At 61.6% G+C, this 18,747-nt stretch overlaps 7 protein-coding genes across 7 annotated transcripts; 4 read left to right on the forward strand and 3 right to left on the reverse strand.

Moving 5' to 3' along the window:
- Positions 1-152: 152 nt before the first annotated feature.
- On the reverse strand, positions 153-1,145 carry BDZ90DRAFT_213841 (SPRY-domain-containing protein; the record flags this gene model as incomplete). Its single annotated transcript, XM_025504180.1, has 1 exon — positions 153-1,145. A coding segment is annotated over one exon (993 nt), but the record flags the coding sequence as incomplete, so codon positions are not given.
- Positions 1,146-2,114: 969 nt separating this feature from the next.
- BDZ90DRAFT_232228 (hypothetical protein) lies at positions 2,115-3,639 on the reverse strand. The gene has a single exon (XM_025506177.1). It carries the CDS (start codon positions 3,307-3,309, stop codon positions 2,335-2,337), a length of 975 nt encoding a protein of 324 aa, XP_025362459.1. The 5' UTR covers positions 3,310-3,639; the 3' UTR covers positions 2,115-2,334.
- Positions 3,640-3,957: 318 nt separating this feature from the next.
- On the forward strand, positions 3,958-6,011 carry BDZ90DRAFT_246216 (hypothetical protein; the record flags this gene model as incomplete). Its single annotated transcript, XM_025507543.1, has 3 exons — positions 3,958-4,189; positions 4,372-5,706; positions 5,755-6,011. 3 exons carry the CDS (start codon positions 3,958-3,960, stop codon positions 6,009-6,011), a joined length of 1,824 nt encoding a protein of 607 aa, XP_025362460.1.
- Positions 6,012-6,207: 196 nt separating this feature from the next.
- On the forward strand, positions 6,208-8,315 carry BDZ90DRAFT_240138 (P-loop containing nucleoside triphosphate hydrolase protein). The gene is made up of 6 exons (XM_025507371.1): positions 6,208-6,452; positions 6,535-6,744; positions 6,829-7,009; positions 7,080-7,184; positions 7,248-7,896; positions 7,976-8,315. The coding sequence occupies exons 1-6, from the start codon at positions 6,329-6,331 to the stop codon at positions 8,201-8,203; spliced, it is 1,497 nt and encodes a 498-aa protein (XP_025362461.1). The 5' UTR covers positions 6,208-6,328; the 3' UTR covers positions 8,204-8,315.
- A 1,005-nt stretch (positions 8,316-9,320) lies between these two features.
- Positions 9,321-12,884, forward strand: BDZ90DRAFT_260338 (ARM repeat-containing protein; the record flags this gene model as incomplete). The annotated part of the gene is made up of 4 exons (XM_025508244.1): positions 9,321-9,647; positions 9,710-11,508; positions 11,584-11,818; positions 11,898-12,884. The coding sequence occupies 4 exons, from the start codon at positions 9,321-9,323 to the stop codon at positions 12,882-12,884; spliced, it is 3,348 nt and encodes a 1,115-aa protein (XP_025362462.1).
- Positions 12,885-14,901: 2,017 nt separating this feature from the next.
- Positions 14,902-16,839, forward strand: BDZ90DRAFT_173517 (hypothetical protein). Its single transcript, XM_025503712.1, has 3 exons — positions 14,902-15,415; positions 15,483-16,509; positions 16,567-16,839. Exons 1-3 carry the CDS (start codon positions 15,186-15,188, stop codon positions 16,702-16,704), a joined length of 1,395 nt encoding a protein of 464 aa, XP_025362463.1. The 5' UTR covers positions 14,902-15,185; the 3' UTR covers positions 16,705-16,839.
- Positions 16,840-17,027: 188 nt separating this feature from the next.
- Positions 17,028-18,476, reverse strand: BDZ90DRAFT_210966 (hypothetical protein; the record flags this gene model as incomplete). Its single annotated transcript, XM_025504090.1, has 1 exon — positions 17,028-18,476. A coding segment is annotated over one exon (1,449 nt), but the record flags the coding sequence as incomplete, so codon positions are not given.
- Positions 18,477-18,747: the final 271 nt, after the last annotated feature.

An 18,747-nucleotide genomic window follows, 5' to 3' on the forward strand; every position in this document is an offset into this window, starting at 1 on the left:
ACGGATGCTTGGTGAGAGGACGGATTGATCTCGATGCGATGCTGCCCTGCACGCCTGCCGCTGCTCGAGGCTGGCCCTGCGCGCCTGCTACCTGGGTACGGCGATGCCTCCCCTGGCGGCGTAGGCGGGGGTGGCGGCGTCCTCCTTCCACCGTTGCCCTCTGCCCTCGCACTGGGTCCCGCCGCCTCAATCAGTATGCTCCCCCTCTCCTGACCATAAGCAGGCGGAGGCGCCAAAGTCCCCGTCATGGGCGCGAGTCCCCACTTCTTGACATTCGCTTCGATGAAGACGAAGCCCGCCTGACCTAGGTTGACGTGCACCTCTGCTGGCCCATCGGCGCCTATAGTCGGGAAGACGTTGTAGCGCTGCAGACCTATAAAGGCGTCTTCCAACTTCTTGCCATTGCGCGTGTAGAAGACGGTCCCCGTTCGCGGGCGATAGCCCACCCCGATGACATCGCCTTGCACGTAGCTAGGCCCGTAGGACTGCGCAGCAAAGGGATAGTTGTGGCACTTGAAGCCGTCCTGACTGAAAAAGCCGACTGAATGCTTGCTCCATCCGGGAAGCCTGAACGAGGGGTAGGGCTTCGTGGCGAGACCCAGACTGATGTTGGTAGACGCCGGCTTGGAGAACATCTTGGCCTCCCAGTAGTAGACGTCGTTGACTTTGGGCAGTGGCAAGTTGGACTGCACACTACATCCTCCTCCCTCGCGCGGGGACATGCCCTCTCCATCTGCCACAAAGGTAATCTCCGTGCGCGCCTCGACAAAGCACGACGAGTTGGATTCGTAGTCTGGCTCAAAGCTCCATGCGCTCACGCCCTTTTCCTGAATCGACAAGAATTGGCTGATGGTAATCTCGCTCGCTACGCTCCCCGGCGGGTGGCTGAGCAGCCAGTCTTTCGCCCTCGCATAACCACTGCGGGTGGCCTCGTCCTGCGTGGAGAGCCAGCGCTCTTCGACTCCCTCTAGCCCACCAGCTCCCTCGAGCTCTTCCTCACGGCCAATGTCCAGTGGGCCGTCACCTGATGCGAGCGCGATGCGCGCTCGACGCCGAACGATTATGAGCATGATGAGGAAGAGGAGTAGCAGGAGGAGTAGGGTGGAGAGGAGGACCAGCAGGGGTACGAGGACCGCGAGAACGTTCTCCGTTGGGGTGGTGGGTGGGGCGCCAGGCTGATGAGACGGTGAGGATGGTGGTGGAGTGGCGCTTGGTGGCGTGGGAAAGGGAAGTTGCGGATTGTCCACGAGCTTGACGAGCGAGGAGCTCGAACGCTTAGGGCTGGAGAAGGCAGCCTTTCCCGCCTTTTCGACCGCCCTGCTCCCTGCGTGCTCCTCTGCCAATCGTGGGCTGGACGGAGTGTACGACAGGCGAGGCGTGGATGGTCCTGCCACTGCGCCGCCAGCCCCGTGCTCGTCGACGGCGGCTTGCAGCGTGTCGACCCATTGCTGCCATAGCGGTCTTGATGCGTCATACTCGGAGGGGATGCGAGAGGAGAGGATGTCCTCCCAGGTACGATCGTCGCTTGGCGTCAAGCGTGGGGGCGGGGCGGTCGAGTGCTGCTTGGCTGGTGATGATGCGGAAGATGACATGTCGGTGTGGAAGAAGGATGGTGGGAGGAGTGGGGCCGCCATTACGATGAAGCGGGGAGGATTAGGAGCTGATGAGCCCTCGCTCTAGCGGCGATGGTGCAAGTGGCGGCGCAACGGTGCGGCGGTGTGGGCGTCACTGAGCCGGGTGAACGGATCTCAGCTCGACGTGGTGATGATGCTGAAGACGAAGGCGATAGCGAAGAAGGTGCTGCGATGTCCCTCAGCCCTCGCGGTGATGGTCAAGATGGCAACGACTAAGCCGGCGACTGCCTCACAGTCAGGGTGCTTTGGCCGGCGCTTCACCCGCCCGCCCGCCCGCCCGCTTGCCTGCCCGCCTGCACCGCTCCTCCGCCCAGCCGCCTTAGCGCCGCCTGCGCCCCTCAAGCAGCAACGGGCAGCACCAAGGCAAGCCACTGCGAGCTCACTCCGCACGCGGACGAGGGTCGAGGCTCGCGCCCACCACGCTCATCGCTACCACCTTGATCAACGACGCGATGGCGGCGACTCGTTGCAGTCTATCTTCGAAGGGAATCAGAGGATGGATTTGACCAATCGAGGAGATATTACACGTGGAGCTGGAGACTGAAATGAAATGAAACATGTGACGTCGTGTGTGCTGTGCTGCGCTGGCGTAGATCGTGGTGTCACACCACCGATCTTCATCCTCCTCTCTCATCCTCCCCGCTTCCCCGACCGTCGGTCTAGTCACCCTTGGTATCATGCCGTGCCTCTGACCAGCTCACTAGGCCTTCTGACGCTTGCCTCGAGCAGGCGCTGTAGTCGATTTTCCCTCTTCGCCCTGCCCCTCCTGAGTCGCCGACTGCTCGACTCCACCATCAGCCGCCTCATCCGCCTCCGAGGTCAACCTTGCCGCCTCTACCGCCGCACTGGCAACGGCATCCAGCCCCCTCTCCTCCTCGAACTCATTCGCTCCTCCGCCGCTCGGCCCCGTTTGCTCCCCACCACCTCCTCCCGCTTCCCCATTCCCCTCGCCACCCGCACCGCCACGCAGCATCTCATTCTCCACGCGCAGTGCATTCAGGATTCCCAGCGCCTCGTTGTATCGCGTCTGTAGCTCATTGTACGAAGCCTGCAGTGTCTCGAATTGCTGGCTTCGCGCCTCGAGCTCCTTGACGTGCTTGTCGCGGCGCTCACGAAAGGCGCGTTGAGCTGCACGGTTCTGCGCTGCGCGCTTCGTGCTGCTGAGGACGCGTGAATTGGGAGAGGTAGCACCGCCTGCGCTCGCTGAGGGGTCGTCGTCGTTGTCGCCTTGGGCCGTGGCGGGGTCGGCGGCTTCGAGGGTGGTAGAGGAGGACTCGCCTGCCGTAGACGGGCCTGCGCCTACAAATTGCTGTTGAGCATCGTCGAAGTGCCCTCCATCTGAAGCCCAGGCTGTTGCTGCTGCTGCTGCTGCTGCTACAGCGCTGGCGTCCGTTCCCGCTGATGAGCCGTCGGGCTGCCCTTGGCCGCTTTCCTCTGCATCCCCTCCTGAGGTTATCTTGACCGCCTTTCCCCTTCGCCCGCTTGCTGAGCCCCCAACATTCGCTCGCTTCCCTCCTCTCCCTCCTCGAGAGGGCTTGTTGGCGCCGCTGCTACCGCTGGCAGAGGTCGAGCTCGATGCGGCAGCGTTGTCTGTGTTGGCCGTTGCATCGTGCGTCCCACCGGGAAGGTAGGAATGGTTGCTCGCCGCGCGAGCAAGCTCCATTACTGCGTCCATACTATCTGGCGAAGTGTCAAGAGGAAGGGAGGGATGTCAGGGAGTTGCTCGTGTGCGAATCTCTGGAAAAGGGTCCAGCTTCTCAATCCCCCATCCGTGCGAGGGATGTGTTAGCTAAGCAGGGTTCAGAAGGCGGACAGAGACGCGCATCGGGATGGAGGCGCGACGTCGAGCGCCAGGCGAGGGGACGACACTGCGAGGCGTGGTGGGGCGGTGGGGGCCACTTCGAGGTACTCACGCTGGCTGCGAGTGGTGATGACGGTGGTGGTGGTGAGACGGATGCTCTTGAGCTCAGCGTCGTTGTTATCGCGCCAGGAGAGCGGCCAGCGCGCTGCTGACGCTGGAGATGGGGGAGACAACAGCTTATTGCTCGTGACAAGCGTGACGAGACTCTGAGAGGGAAAGGACGTGCCGCAACAGCGTGGTCGACAGAGTGACGTCGATGATGATGGGGAGCGAAAGGTGAGGATCAGCTCCACGCTCGCGACTGACTCTTGTCCTCGGCCGTCTCGCGTTTTACCACGTGGCTCTCCCCTTCCGTGCGTCCGCCGCCCTTAATTGCTCGACTCGCGACGCGCCTCGTCCATTTCCAACACTTCCTGACATCCTTTACCCCCCCTCTTCTCGTCCCCCTCACCACCGCCCAGCATGTTCCGCACAGCAAATCCAACATCAGCCCTCCCCTCACCGTCAGCAATGCAACGCCATGCCGGTGCGCCTTCTTCATCAGCATCACCAGCCATCGACCGACACGCGACGGGCTCATCGCGAATGGCGGGACCCAAACGATATCCGCATCGTCTCAACTTCTATAACAGACCGCCGACGATGGAGGTCACAATCGATCAGTTTGAGAGCTGGGCGATCGATCGACTGAAGGGTGCGTGCGGCGCGTATAGGCAGGAGACGTAGACGACATGCTGATCCGCTCGCGACCCCCGCTCGCAGTGCTCGCCGAAATCGAGTCGCGCCAGTCGCGCAACAATTCGTGGAAGGAGCTCAAGGAAGGCGTGCTCAAGAAGATGGTGAGCGTGAGCGAGGTAGCGCTGCTGGATCCACAAGCTGACACTCCGCTGCACAACCAGGACACGCACCTCCCCCTTTCTGCCTCGACGGCCTCACGCAACGGCATCGACATCGAGATGGAACGCATGAAGGACCACATCTCCCACTTCGTGCTGCGGCTGGCCTTTTGCAAGACTGAAGACTTGCAGAGACGCTTCGTACGCGCGGAGAATGTCCTTTTCCGCCTGCGCTTTGAGACGGACGACTCCACTGCGCGTGAGGCCTTTCTACGTACGCTCGATCTGAACTGGGAGCCAGTCTCACAGCAGGAGAAGCAGCAGTTCAAGGAGGAGCTACTCGCCGCGACGCCGTCGTTGGGGCAGAGAGATTGGGACGGGGAGGCATTCTTCAAAGTGCCCTGGACGAAAGTGCCAGACCTCGTCGAGAAACGCCGCGTCTTCTTGCGCCGCGGCGTAGCGTGGGTGCCCATGCGCGAGCAGTCCAGCCTCATCATGGCCGAATTCACCAACCGCCTTAACAAGGAGCTAGAGTACACTGCGCGCTCTCTGCCCCGTCTGGACGAGGACGATCGCTTGCTCCCCCTACTCAACCACCTCTCCCTCGGCTTCCTCGCTGGTCTCTCCTCCGACTTCACAAACAGCTCAGCAGCAATGGTAGGCGAGGACGGGCAGGCTCTCGAAATCCGCGCAGAGATGATCAACGCCCTCGTCAAGAAGCACGCCCCCATGTGCATGCGCCAATTGGGCCAGACGCTCGAGGAGCGCAAGCATCTCAAGCACCAGGGCCGCCTGCAGTTCGGCCTCTTCCTCAAGGAGCTCGGCCTAGGCGTCGAACAGGCCCTCCTCTTCTGGCGACGCTCATTTGCCAACATCACAGACGACAAGTTCAACAAGGAGTACAAGTACAATGTGCGATACAATTACGGGTTGGAGGGAAAGCGAGTGGACTACCCTGCACGATCATGCGCGAGGATCATCATGCAGGACACGCCTGGACCGCAAGATACGCACGGATGCCCGTTCCGCCACTACTCGCCTGCCAACCTGGCGTCCACCCTGTCTACCACTTACGGCTTGGGTCAGGCGCAGAGTAGCGAGATTCTGGCGACTGTCAAGTCGGGCCACTATCACGTCGCCTGCACGCGATTGTTCGAGATGACGCATGGCGTGGCGAGGGGCAAGGGACTGGATGGTAAAGGGGAGAGTGTGGCGCATCCGAACCGATACTTTGAACGCAGTTGGAAGTTGCAGCAGAGCGGTGCGGTCGATGAGGCGGGGGATGACGAGGGAGATAGCAAGGCGGGGATCAAGATGGAGACGGGTAATGACGAGGAGCCCAAATGGACCAAGGCGGCGCTCAAGGCAGATACGAGTGCGCCGCGTTCCATCCTGGCGCAGGTGGGTGCCACGCCGGTCGCAGCGTCGTCGAAGCAAGCGGCGCCCATTGACGTCGATGAGTTTGGGGACGATGACTTTGACTTTGATGCGCTGGATCAGGTTGAGGCGGCAGAGTATGAGAAGAGGGCAGCTGCGACGGGCAACAGCGGGACATCGTCGCCTGCTGCAGCGATTGAGACGCCAGGATCAGCTGGCAAGGGAGACGACGGCGAGGGCGAGGGCGAGGGCGCCGGCGAAGCTGCAGCGCCGAGCGAGGAGATGGAGGTTGATGAGGATTGAGTTGTACGACTCACGATTACCCTGCTGGCTGGCTCTCATTTACGCTGTCATGTTCAATAGCATCGCATTCGATATCATCGTAGCGCGCCGCCGGGGTGTCGCATGCAGCGCCAAGGGCTCACGCGTCGAGGCTCGCGCGGCATGCGGACTCGAGCGCAAGACGACCACAACCAACACTTTTCGCCTTCCGTCCTTGCCCTGCAACTCGTCGTCGTATCACGCATCTTCATCTCCCTGCTCGAGCAAAGCCACAAGACGAGAAGGGACGCTCGCTCTGCGCTCGCTCTGTTCATCGCTTGCCCCGTCACCTCGCCACGATGTTGCAACCAAGCCCCGCTCTGGGATCACGGACGATGCCAGAAGACGCAGCGATGAGCAGCGCCAATGACCCGTCCTCCTCTTCCTCGTCGTCGTCGTCTGCGAGGAAGGACATTGTGCATGGTGGGCACAACTGCGACTCCTCCTTTGCTGTCACTTCTTTTCTGAACGTCTTCTACTCCTTCCCGCACACACGCACGCGCAGTTGAAGTCCGTCTTCGACCACCCCACCACCACCACTCCTCCTACCATTCATCAGACTGGCAATCTCACAGCGTTTCACAGCGCGTCGAGCTCTTCCTTCGCCGTAACTGCGTCTCTGTGGACTGCGATGCTCGCTTTGAGGGTAAGCTATGGGCGGATTGTGATCCTTTCCTTGCGGAGAGGGTCGAGAGCATCCGGGTCGCAGAGGCTGGTGAGCGCGGCGCGACGTCCCCCCTTTCGGCTCTTCGCTGACGATCAAAATGAGTCCTGGCTCGATTGCCCGCCCGCCGCGCAGCATCTGGACGCTTACGAGTTCCAATCGAGGAGTGCGAGTTCCGCGTCTACGAGTACGAGACGGTCAACACAGTCGAGGAGCTCTCGGCGGGGGATCCAGAGGGACAAGATGAAGGGCAGGATTTGATGGCCGCAACGGTCAGTGAGCTGCCCAGCAACAGCATTGATGGGACCTGGGAGACGTGCGTGCGACGCGACTGCCACTGTCGAGGGGTGCATATAGGCTGACGTCTGCCTCGCTCGCCTCGCCAGCCTCATCTACGGCGACGATACCAAGCAGAGGCTGCTGCGCTACGTTCAATCTACGCTGCTCTTCTCAGCGATGAAGGTTGACTTCAATGTCATCAACTGGAATCGGTGAGTCCGCTCTGTGCCTTGTCTCACTCACGGCTCATGGCCATCCTCCCCTTTCCTTCGCAGCGTCGTCCTCCTCCACGGCCCCCCAGGCACAGGCAAAACCTCCCTCTGCCGAGCCCTAGCACACAAGCTGTCCATCCGTATGCGCCACCAATTCTCGCACGGCAAGCTCGTAGAGATCAACTCGCATTCCCTATTCTCCAAATGGTTCTCCGAGTCCGGCAAGCTCGTGCAGCGCCTCTTTGCGCTCATCGACGAGCTCGTCGAAGACGAAAAGGCTTTTGTGGTCATCTTGATTGATGAGGTGGAGAGTCTCACTACGGCAAGGCAGGCAGCGGCGAGCGGTACTGAGCCGAGCGATGCGGTTCGTGTAGTCAATGCTGTGCTCACGCAGCTGGACCGTCTCAAGTCGCGGGAGAACGTCTTGATCATGACGACGAGTAACATCTCCGGCAGCATCGACCATGCCTTCATCGACCGAGCGGACATTAAGCAGTACATTGGCTTACCACCACCGGCCGCCATCTACTGGATCCTGCGATCGTGCTTGGACGAGCTGATGCGGGCGGGTGTGGTCGCGCACGAGATCCTGTACTCATGGCAGACGTTGGATGCTGGCGTGGGAGGCGGTGTAGATGGGCAGCAGCTCCAACAGTCAGATCGAGACAAGAGGGCGAGCTGGAGGTTGAGGGCATTGGCCGAGAGCTGTCAGGTGAGCGGGGGCGGGTCCGCGTTCGAGGAGCTACGATGTCCGAGCTGACCTTGTCTACCTCCTCCTCTCACCACGACAGGGCCTCTCTGCACGCACCCTACGCAAGCTACCCATGCTAGCCTACGCTCGATACATCTCTGCTTCCACATCAGCTCTGCCCGTGGGCTTCGACGCCTTTATGGACGCGCTGCAGATGTCCCTCGCTGACAGCTTGAGAGAGGCGCAACATGCGGCAGAGGGGCACGCGGGGACAACGGCGGGAAGTGGGCCGAATGGGGCTGGCATAAACGGCATGATGAGGTCGTGAGCACGCGTGTGCACGGCGTCATCGAGGGCGGGCATAGACGCTCCTTGTACCATCAGTGGCCCCTTGCAAATCTGTACTCGAGCACATCATCGCCATCGCCGCCCGCGATCATCGTGACCACTCTCTCCTCACGACTCGTTGCCCGCCCGCTTGCTCCTCTCCCAGGGTCCCAAGCGACCAAGTGTTGCTTTCTTTGCCTTGCTTGTTCCTATCCGTCTTGGCCCTGAGCTCCGCGCCGCTCGCCCTGAGTTGGCGGCGGCGGTCCTTCTTCGCGTGGCCCTCTCTCTCACTCCGATCTTGCTGGGCTGCGTCGGCGAGGGTGGGTGAGAGAGAGGACTTGACCCTCATCATCCTTCTAACCCCTCTCTTCTCTTCTTCTTTCCCCGCAACACCCACTGCTGGTCTTTGTCGCCGCGAGAACGGAGCATCGACTCTCTAAGGGAGAAGCGTCGCATACATATAGCACGCAGCCAGTAGCAACAGCAGCCGCAATTCTTGGCACGCCGCGCTCCTCGTCACCCTTGATCTCTCACGGGTCGACCTCATCATAGCACCGTGCAAGCACAGCAACACCGCCAAATCCCAACACCACCACCGCCACCACCGCCACCACCACTCCTCCACTACACACGCACACGCACACCGCGGACTGCATCGTCGCATCCTGCAAACTACCCGCTGCTCCCATTTCGTGCTTCGCTCCTACCCCACACACCTGTTGTTCAACTTCCCGCCAAAACCCCCTCTTGTATCAACGTCCTCATCTGTTTCAGTACCTTCACACCTTTGACGTGGCGACAAGCAAGGGCTCTTGACGAAGCAATCTGTACTTCAGGCATCAGCACGACGAGACGAAGCGCCGCCAGCACGCAGCTCTAGAGACACGCGCGCCACGAGCTACTACCACGCAAAGCACACATTCGATTCCCAACTTCGACGCACTCTGTCGCACCTCGGTAGCATCAGCACACTCATCACTTGCCAACCGCAACCCTCCGCAGCTTCGTAGGCATTCGCGGTAGTCAAGGTGAGCGGGCGATAATAGCATATACGCAGACGGCCACACGCACTGACGTCGACAATCGGCATACCGCCTGACAGATCACCCCGGCACATCATGGAAGACGCTGCAGCCAACGGCCATCTCTCAGGCCCTGACTCCCCTTCGGACGCAGCCAAGAAGCGCCTCTCAATGAATGGTCAATCCCCCATCGGATCTGAGCGTGGCAACTCGCCCAACGGTGGAAATCGAGCAGCCAAGTTGATGGCTTCCGTGTCTTCTCTTCCATCAGGAGGCACCAGCATGGCCTCGGCGCCCTCGGAGGACTCGCTGCCCGCGCGCACATCTTCGCAGCATTCTCCCGTCTCGCCGGCTGTGCTGGGCGATGACCTCAGTGGGAGCGGCGTGCTCGACGGCGCGGACAAGGAGAGCTCGATCAAGGCGGTGAGTCCCACACGACGCTTGAAGGTCGAGACTCGATGCTGATCCCTTCTCTGCCCGCACAGCGCATCGAACGTAAGCGTCTCGAGCACGAACGTCAACGTCTCTTGCAACGTCAAGCCTTCGAAGAGCAGATGAAGATGTTGGAGCGCCAGCAGCTAGAGGAAGAGGCCAATCTGCTGCGTCAAGAGGGCACCTTGGCGCCTGGACAAGGTCGAACAGCTTCCTCGGTCAACTTTGCGGCCGCTTCTGCTCCCTCGACTCCTCCTTACTCGGATCGTCTGGCCTTTGCCTCGCGTGCAGGCGGGGCTGCCCCGGCTGCTGCTCCTTCTAGTCTGCGCGGCAGTCGAGTCGCCAGCCCCAATCCGCTCGGCTCGGGACTCAATGATCTCAATGACACCGAGGACGGCTTGAATGGCAGCAATGTGCCTGGTCTCCCTCCCCTCAACAATGTCCGCTCCGTCCCTTCCACACGCCGCACCAGCCGTGAGGTTAAGCCTAGCCAGCTGGGCCCGCACCAGGATGTCGCTCTGGCTCCCGTCCCCTCGAGCGGGCCTCGTCGCAGCATGCCCGGGCCTGGCGACCTGGCCAGCTCCTTCAATCGCATGGCCCTTTCCGGCGGTGGCGCACGCCCGGACGGCCAGGTTCAACAGCCCGGCAACGCACCCAACGCACCCACTGCACCCGCTGGCTCAGGCTTCCAACGTCTCCTCTCCAAGACCGGCGTGGACACGAGCAGCGATGCACAGGGAGGTGTCAACACGGGCATGACCCCTGTCTTCAACGAGCGCTTCCTCTTCGACGACGAGCTCGACGCAGAGGACTCGGCATTTGTCCGCAAGTACAATCTCTCTGGCGATGACGACAAGTTCCCACTGCTCCGTGGAGACAAGTTCCAAGAGATGCCCAACCACCACTCTCAGCTCTCCACCTCCTCTGCTGCTCTGGATCTCGCCCCACTCAGCCAGACCGAGGGGCGACGTGGGCCGGCAGGAGACGGAGCGCCTCACCTCTCGGAGTGGCCGCAGTTTGACAAGCAGGCGGGTGGGCGTGGCCGATCGGAGCGCACCTCGCCGCACGGTACAGCCTTGGGCGCTCGTCCTTCCCCACTCGGCATGCCTACGTCTGGCAGCGCGCAGGGCCTCTCCACCTCGGCCAATGCTACCAGCCCCGTCGCTCGCTTTGCCAGCAACCCAGGCCAGCAAGGTGGAGCAGGCTCAGGCTTCAGAGCTGCCTCTGGAGGGCGCGGCTTCGCAGGCGGGGACCGCTCCTTCCCTTCCTCCTTTGGCAACGGCGGTCCCACATCTCGCCTTCCCAGCAGCGGCGCTCCCGTCCCTTCATCTCAGCAATCGTCACGCCCCACATCGGGCTTCTTCCAGGCCTTTGGCAACGGTACAGGCGTCGACTCGGCCTTCCGTGGCGATTCGAACACTATCATGACGACGGACCCTGCTCTCGACCCACCCGGCCGCAAGGGAGAGCTCGACGTCAACACTCGTCTCGAGGACTTGAAGGGCGAGATCTTCACCCTCTGCAAAGACCAACACGGCTGCCGCTACCTGCAAAAGAAGCTCGAGGAGGGCGTCCCCGCGTATCGCGACATGATCTTCACCGAGACTTTTGCGCACTTTGCCGACTTGATGACGGACCCATTTGGCAACTACTTGTGCCAGAAGATGCTCGAGCATTGCACTGATGAGCAGAGGAACTGCATTGTGGAGAGCGTAGCCAACGAGCTGGTGACCATCTCGTTGAACATGCACGGGACGAGAGCGGTGCAGAAGACGATTGATTTCTTGTCGACGTCGAGGCAGATTCACTCGATCATCCTCGCGCTGGGCATGAATGTGGTGACGCTGATCAAGTGGGTGCGCCCCCAGGAGGCTAGCCGTGTTCTCACCGTATCTGACTTATTCTTCTCCTCTTCGCCACCGCGCAGGGACCTCAACGGCAACCATGTCATCCAAAAGTGCCTCAATCGTCTGAGCGCCGAGGACAATCAATTCATCTACAATGCCGTGGCTGCACATTGCGTCGAGGTGGCCACGCACCGGCACGGTTGCTGCGTCCTGCAGCGTTGCGTCGATCACGCTTCGGACCAGCAGCGTGTCCAGCTCGTACAGGAGATCACCTACAACGCCTTGACGCTGGTGCAGGATCCCTTTGGCAATTACGTGAGTAGGGCGAGTCGTGACTCAGCGCTACCACCGCGCCCCTTACTGACGTCCATTTAACCCCTCTGCCCCCGCGCAGGTCGTGCAATACATCCTCGATCTCAATGACGCCCGCTTCACGGAGGCTATCATTCGCCAATTCATCGGCAACATCTGCCTCCTCTCGGTGCAGAAGTTCTCCTCCAATGTCATCGAGAAGTGCATCCGCGTCGCCGACGCCAAGCTGCGTCAACTCCTCGTCGAGGAGCTCCTCAACCGTGCGCGATTGGAGAAGTTGCTCCGCGACTCCTTTGCCAATTACGTGGTGCAGACTGCGCTCGATTACTCGGAGCCGCTCCAGCGGGCGCAGCTCGTCGAGTGTATCCGTCCCATTCTGCCCATGATCCGCAACACGCCGTACGGGAAGCGCATCCAGAGCAAGCTGCAGAGGGACACCTTCGACCCCTCGGCTGGCCCTGCGGGAATGGGTGGGCCGATGGGTGGGATGGGCATGGGTGTTGGTGGTCACGCAGGGCTCGCAGGAGTCCCCTACCACGTTCTCCAGGCCGCAGCTCACCAGCAGCATCTCCAGGCCATGGCTGCTATGCAGGCGCAGGCTCATCATGGGGGACAGGGACGCTATCCCATGGACTACGGTGGGTACGGGAGGGGTAACCCGTACAGCGGCGGTGCGACTGGTCCCTACCCTAGCGGGCCGGCTGCTGCCGGGTACGGCGGGGGACGGGGCGGAGGTGGAGGGGGACACGCCCTTCCGGCTCCTCACCAGCTGTACGGCGGCAACGATCGTGTCATGAGCGGGCACGGACACGGACACGGCCACGCCGGCGGTGGGATGGGCATGAATCGCTTTCCCTCCGGCGGCGGGCCTACCAGCGGGTATGGCGGCGGCGGTGGCGGCGGTATGGGTGGGGGCTACGGCAATGCTGCTGGTGGGTACGGAGGCGGCTATGGCGGACATCAGCAAGGCAACGCGCACGCGCACGCTCACGCAGCCAATGGACCCCTCAATCCCTCTACCTCGACCGGCTCCGTAGGCGGATTTGGGCAGGGTGGGCCGGGCTTCTAAGCCCTCTTCCCCCCCCTCGCGCCGCCCGCCGGTCACGATCGGATGATCAAGAACAACTTTTTATCAACTACCAGCACCGCTGTAGCATCTCTCTTCGCGTTCGTACCACTTCACTGCGCTCAGACGCCCACTCCAGGCCGATTTGCCCACCTGTTATCTTCTCCTTTCCTTCTCGCCTCGCCTCGCCCTCCTTATACAACATATCGTCCTCATCTGTACTTCGAAGCTACCTCTCATCATCAAGATCATGATCAATTGATTCGAATCATAGTCACGCCACGAGAAAAGGGGGCGAGAGAAGACGGGATTCTACCTCCTGAGAGGTGACAGGAGGCTTGGCTATCGCTCCCGGCGTCGGGAGTCCAAGACCTGGACCTGGACCGCTTCAGCGTGCCGAGTGCGAGGTCAAAGCGCCGGAAGAGGTATTGAGGGGTGGCTATCATTACGCCCAGTCTCGCTCGTCATCATCGCAAACACACCTTGAAGTTGTCGCACTCGTCTTGCTCGTCTCGCCCGTCTCGCTCCCACACTTTGCTTGCTTGACAAGCTCGACTGGTGCTTGCTTGCCTGCTTGCTTGGACAAGTCGATCCCGTCAGTTCGTCTCGGCGGCAGGCAGCTGCAGGCCGTGCGCTCCTTGCAGCTCCGCCCGCACGCCCGCCCCGGGCAAGACCCGCCCGCCGAATGTGTGAGCGACACACAAGTTGCTTCCTGTCCATCTTGACCTTCGTTTCCGGCAAAGGAGAGTGGTATGCCACACGCTTGAGGGAGATAGCCAAGCTCTCCTCCATACCACGAGTACCACGAGCACTACGAGCACCAGCTTTCCATCGACAACTCCCTGCCTCTCGAGCTGGAGAAAGTCATAAGAGGGAGAGCATACAGCCACGAGTTGGCGAGTGGAGCAGTACTAGCACCTCGAAACGCTCCTCACGCACGCACCTCGCCACTCGTCGACAATGGAATTCTTCTGCGGCCCTTCTTCCTCCTCTTCATCCTCGTCATCACATCGCCGCAATAGAGCCTCCACTGGTGGCACAGCCACCTCGTCCCGCGACGAATCCCGCCAGTGGTCTCGCTCCTCGCTGCCCTCTAGCCAGCAGCGTGGGCGTGAGCCAGAGAAGCGCAGCAACGACACTCAAAGGGGCAGCTCTACGATCAGGACTGCCTCCAGTCAACCGCAGACCGCGCCTCGCAGGAGCAATCCCGGCTCGACGTCGTCAGCTGGACAGCACCGAGTGGAGTACGCCCCGGGCGCTGGCTCCTCGTCTTCTGCTTCCTCGACCACATCGACCGCCTCTTCACGAAGCACCAATGCTACTTCTGCTTCATCGTCGACACATCCATCACCTACGACGTCGAACAGCTTGCGCACTCCGCCGGACGTGGGGCCAAGGGGCTCTTACAGTGACAAGACGGTCATTGCAAAGGTGGGCGGCAGCAAGGATCACGCCAACAGAAAGTGAGTACCGCAGTGTGGGCAACGAATCTGCCCTTCGTTACAACGTTCGCCATTGCCACCCGCGCCTCGTCCCCCTCGTGCCCCTCGTGCTCGCGGGCGGTTCAGATCGGCGATGACGGCGGCGGCGGCGGCAGCAAATGAGGCCGTTTCAGCTTCAACACATTTGCCGCTATCGCTCCAGCCCACATCGGCAACACCTCATCATGACCGCCTTGCTGACAACTCCTCCCGCATCGTCGCTCGCAGATCGCCGCTCACCATGGCGGAAATAGATCAGCGCCTCGAGGTGAGTTATCGATCATTGCTGCGTCGCTCTTGGAACCCAAATACGGGTTGCGTTTGCCTTGTGTGTGCCGTGCCGTGGTTCCCGTTCGCACCACCATCTGTTCCGCGGCTGCGTCCGGCGTCGCTGCGTCGCTGCGTCTTGTCTCGTCGCTAGCCCCGCGGCGGCCGCCCAGCGACTTTCGCTTAGCCATGGCTTGCAGACGGGCTAAAGCTCGCCAGTACGGGACCACTCTCGATAGCTAGGCTTCCACAGGGCCTTGGCTGCATGAACGCCGCAAGTGGCGCCACGCAGATGCCGCGGGTGGGGAGGGAGGGCGAGGGTCTGACGATTTAGGCTCGCCCCGCTCCTGCGTCCAAAACGCTGTCTTCCTTACCACGAGAGCGCGAGCTCATCGCGTATTGCCTCATCTTTCTCTTCTTGCACGCGCATCGGCAGCTCCTCGACACGCTGGCCACCGAGATCGACGTCTCTATTCCGTCGCTTCCCAGGAGGGTGGGAAGCGCAGGGGCAGCGCCCTCTTCGGCCTCGTCCAAGGCAACGGCATCCAGTGCAACCATGTCGCGCGACCAGAGCAAGGCAAGCGGTAGTAGCAAAGGATCAAGAGATGCGGACAGCAAACGCAACGGGGTCGTTGCATCGTCATCATCAATCAAAAAGCGGGCATCCCCTGCCGCTGCGGGTGACGATGAAGAGGAGGAGGAGGAGGAGGAGGGATCCATCAGCGTCAAGAAGGAACAGGACCGAGAGCCGCCCCGCAAGAAGACGAGGGGTCGAGCTTCTACCAAGTGAGTACCACAGCTACTGTGCGAGTCTATGACAATTGCTGACCACAGGCCTCATCGTCTGCAGCAGTCGTGATTACACTCCCTCGCCCGAGCCTGAGCACGCAGCCGCGCCTATCAAACGAGAGCCCGAGAACCTCACCAAAGCACCAGTCGCGGCCACCACAAAGTCACCTCCTTCTCCCTCGCCCTCCGTTTGGAGCAAGTCCCGCTTCTCCTCCCTCTCCGCCCACTATCAAAGCAAAGGACGCGAACTCAAGCACTGCGGTGATCGCCGCACACGCGAGGCCGGCTCGTCCTCTTCACAACCCTCTTCGTCCGCGTCTGCATCACAGCAGCGGCAAATCGCCATCTACGAGCAAACTGAGGCGGTACTCCTCTACGTGTACGGCTTTTGGTGCGAGGACGCAGCCGCTACGCTGGCCAACGCATCAGGCGCAGCAGAGGGGTCCGCGTCTCCAGCGGTCATGGTAGGCAATTGGCGCAGCCTCCTCGGGCTGATACACTACGTCGGCTCCTACCACGAGCGTCGAGGGGAATGTGCGCTTGGAGCCCTCTGTCGGCTGGTAGAGGGGCTAGTGCTGCGCCATATGAGTGGGTACGAGGCGAGGCAGGTGGGACGGCACTTGGCGAAGCTGGCAGCTTCTTCCGGCCAGCCAGCAGGTCAGACGGGTAGCAGCGCAGCCCAGTCTCCCGCACCTGGAGACGTCGCGCCATCACCAGCAGCAAGGTCAGACACGACCAATGGGGTAGGTTCCCCTCCAAGTGGCACCGCAGCCGATGTACACGCCTCACTCGCAGACCTGGCTGCCAACCTGGGCCGCGTGCAACGAGATGAGGATCGAGCTGCCAAGCTAGTGGCTCAGGCTCGCGGCTCCAGCGGCGGCAGCGGGTCCTCTTCGATAGCGCAGGGAGTCATCGGCGCCCTCAGCAACGCCTCTTTGGCACGCGACTTTCCTCAGACCTGGGCTACCTGCCAGCGCGGCGCCCTCGTGCGAGGAGATGCTTGGAGCTCAGCGACCGCGGTGGACCCAGCAGCTGTCAGTCGCGCCCATCCACGCGTCAAAGAGGATGGCGAAGCAGATGGAGATGACGACGCGGGCGTCTGGGCGTGGCCTTTCATCGAGGCAAGCGGGCCGGCTCCTGCCAGTGAGGCTGGGGGCGTAGCCACAGGAGGAGCGTGCCTGCCACATGTTGTATGCTTCGGTAGAGCTTTGTTGAGGGAGAGGGCGCAGAGGTGCGGGCTGAGGGGATTTGAATTGGCTGAGCTCGGGATGCCGGCGAGCAAGTGAGGAGAGAACCATCTGCGGCTCGCGTTGAGACACCAAGGCTCGGTGTGCACCACTATCTATACCCAAAGCCCACCTTGATAGGCAGACCGAAGGCATGCGGTGAGGACGGAGCGACGAGGGGCGGCGGGAGGCGCACAGGTGGAGCCATTGTATTAGAGGCTAAGCTATCATTCACTCTCGATCTCTCCCCTATCCCTGCTATACATGCGAGTCAACTCGTGAAACCTCGCGCGCTTCAATCTAGCAGTCGCATCCTCTTCGCCCACGCGTTACATTCGAGCCTTGCGTCTTTGCGGCTCTTCTTCCTCTTGCTCACCCTCCTCGTCCGCCCTGCCCAACTCCTCGTCCCTTCCTTCCTCCAACTCAAACCCGACTTTCCAATCCACTAGGCCTGGCAAGCCTCTCCTCCTCGCCCCCCTCGCAATCAGTCCACCACCGTGCTCCGGATTGCGCGGCGACACGTAGATGCGGTTGAGCGGACGTTGCGAGGTCGAAGGCGAGCTTGCAGATTCGTCACCCACTCCCGCCGCTCGTCGCTGCGATTTGGATGCTTGCCAGTCGCCGGGCAGTACGAGAGGGAACACGAAAGGGGTGTCCTCTTCTTCTTCACCCTCTTGCTCGCCCTCTTTGCCATTGCTCAGCGAGCTCGGTCGCTTCTCAAAGTTGAGCGCCATAGTCCCGCCTTGCTTGGGTAAGGCGTGCGGTTCGACGGCAGTGACCGCGTGCCCTTTGCTGGTAGCCACCCACCCCGTGGGCTTCTCTGTCTCCCTGTCCCACGCATAGTTCGTCCCCTTGGCCAAACCCCGCGGCTCCTCCTCTACGGGCGTGACCCCATTTCCCTGGCGTGGTCGACCGCCAAAGGCTAGCGGGGCGAGCTTTCTCGCCCTCTCCCCAATCTCTGCGCCAGCTCCTTGGCCCATTGTGGCGTACAGGTCTGCCAGTATGTAGAACTGCGGCGGGTACAGCAAGATCTCATCGCGCAGCGTTGCCTCGATAAAGTCCTCCAGCGGGCTGACCCGCAGCGATAGCGTCTCGCTCCCATCAGCTGAGAGGGCGAGAGAGGGGAGCTCGTCGCGCGACGCCTGCCCCGAAGAGGAGGGGGCGGAAGTCGTGTCGAGGATGGTGAGGAAGAAGTGCGCCGAGAACCTCTTTCCTGGACGGACGACGGAGCGCGGTGTGATCCAATGGGAGTGGTAGGCTAGCGGGACGAGTGGGAGGGTAGGGAGTGGGACATCTTGTGTCGTCTCGATCGAGCCAGCCGCAGCGCCTGCCTGTGCTCCTTGAATCCCTATCCGCTTGGCGACACTGAGCAAGAAGTCTGGAAACAGTCCTGCATCCTCGTGGACCTCATCGCGCTTCTTTGCCCACTCCTTTGGGCTTAGTCCTGCTTCCTTGGCTCCTACGGCACGACTGAACGGCACGCCCCCAGCGCTCTGCCTATCGCTGGGCAGTAGAAGCAGGCCAGTCTCTTCGAACGTCTCGCGCAGTGCGCACAGCTGTAACGCTCTGCGATATTCTGCCTTTCCTGCCACATCGTCCTGATCGGACACCTCCGTAGGGCACCCGACCGCAGCTTCGTCGGCCAGATCGAGCGCCCCACCGGGAAAGACGACGGCAGAGCGGAAGGACGAGCCTGCTCTGGCTGAGCGTTGAAGCATCAATGTTGAGACGCTTAATGAGGAGGCAGGCGTGGGCGTAAGGACTACGAGTGACGCTGAGAGGATGGGCGTCATAGGCTCGCCTTTCGGACCGGACTTGGCGTCGTTTGGTCGTCCGCCGGAGGGGAGCCGTCGCGGTGGTGGTGGGGAGGGAGCCATGCTGAATGCGCGCGAAGGCGAGAGAAAGAGGCGGACACGTATAGATGCTGAGCTGACAAGAGAACCGATGAGAAGCATCAGCGTGCTGGCTGATGTCTCGAGGAAAGGTAGGGGGAAAGAACATCGTCAAGCTGCGAGCGAGCGCCCGCGTCCGTGATCCGGCTCGGCGGAGTCCGATCTGGCGATGCATCATGGGGCCCGAGATCCGACGATGAGCCGGTTCGCA

The sequence above is a fragment of the Jaminaea rosea genome (genome assembly GCF_003144245.1).
Source record: "Jaminaea rosea strain MCA 5214 unplaced genomic scaffold BDZ90scaffold_6, whole genome shotgun sequence".
Lineage (NCBI taxonomy): Eukaryota > Fungi > Basidiomycota > Exobasidiomycetes > Microstromatales > Jaminaea > Jaminaea rosea.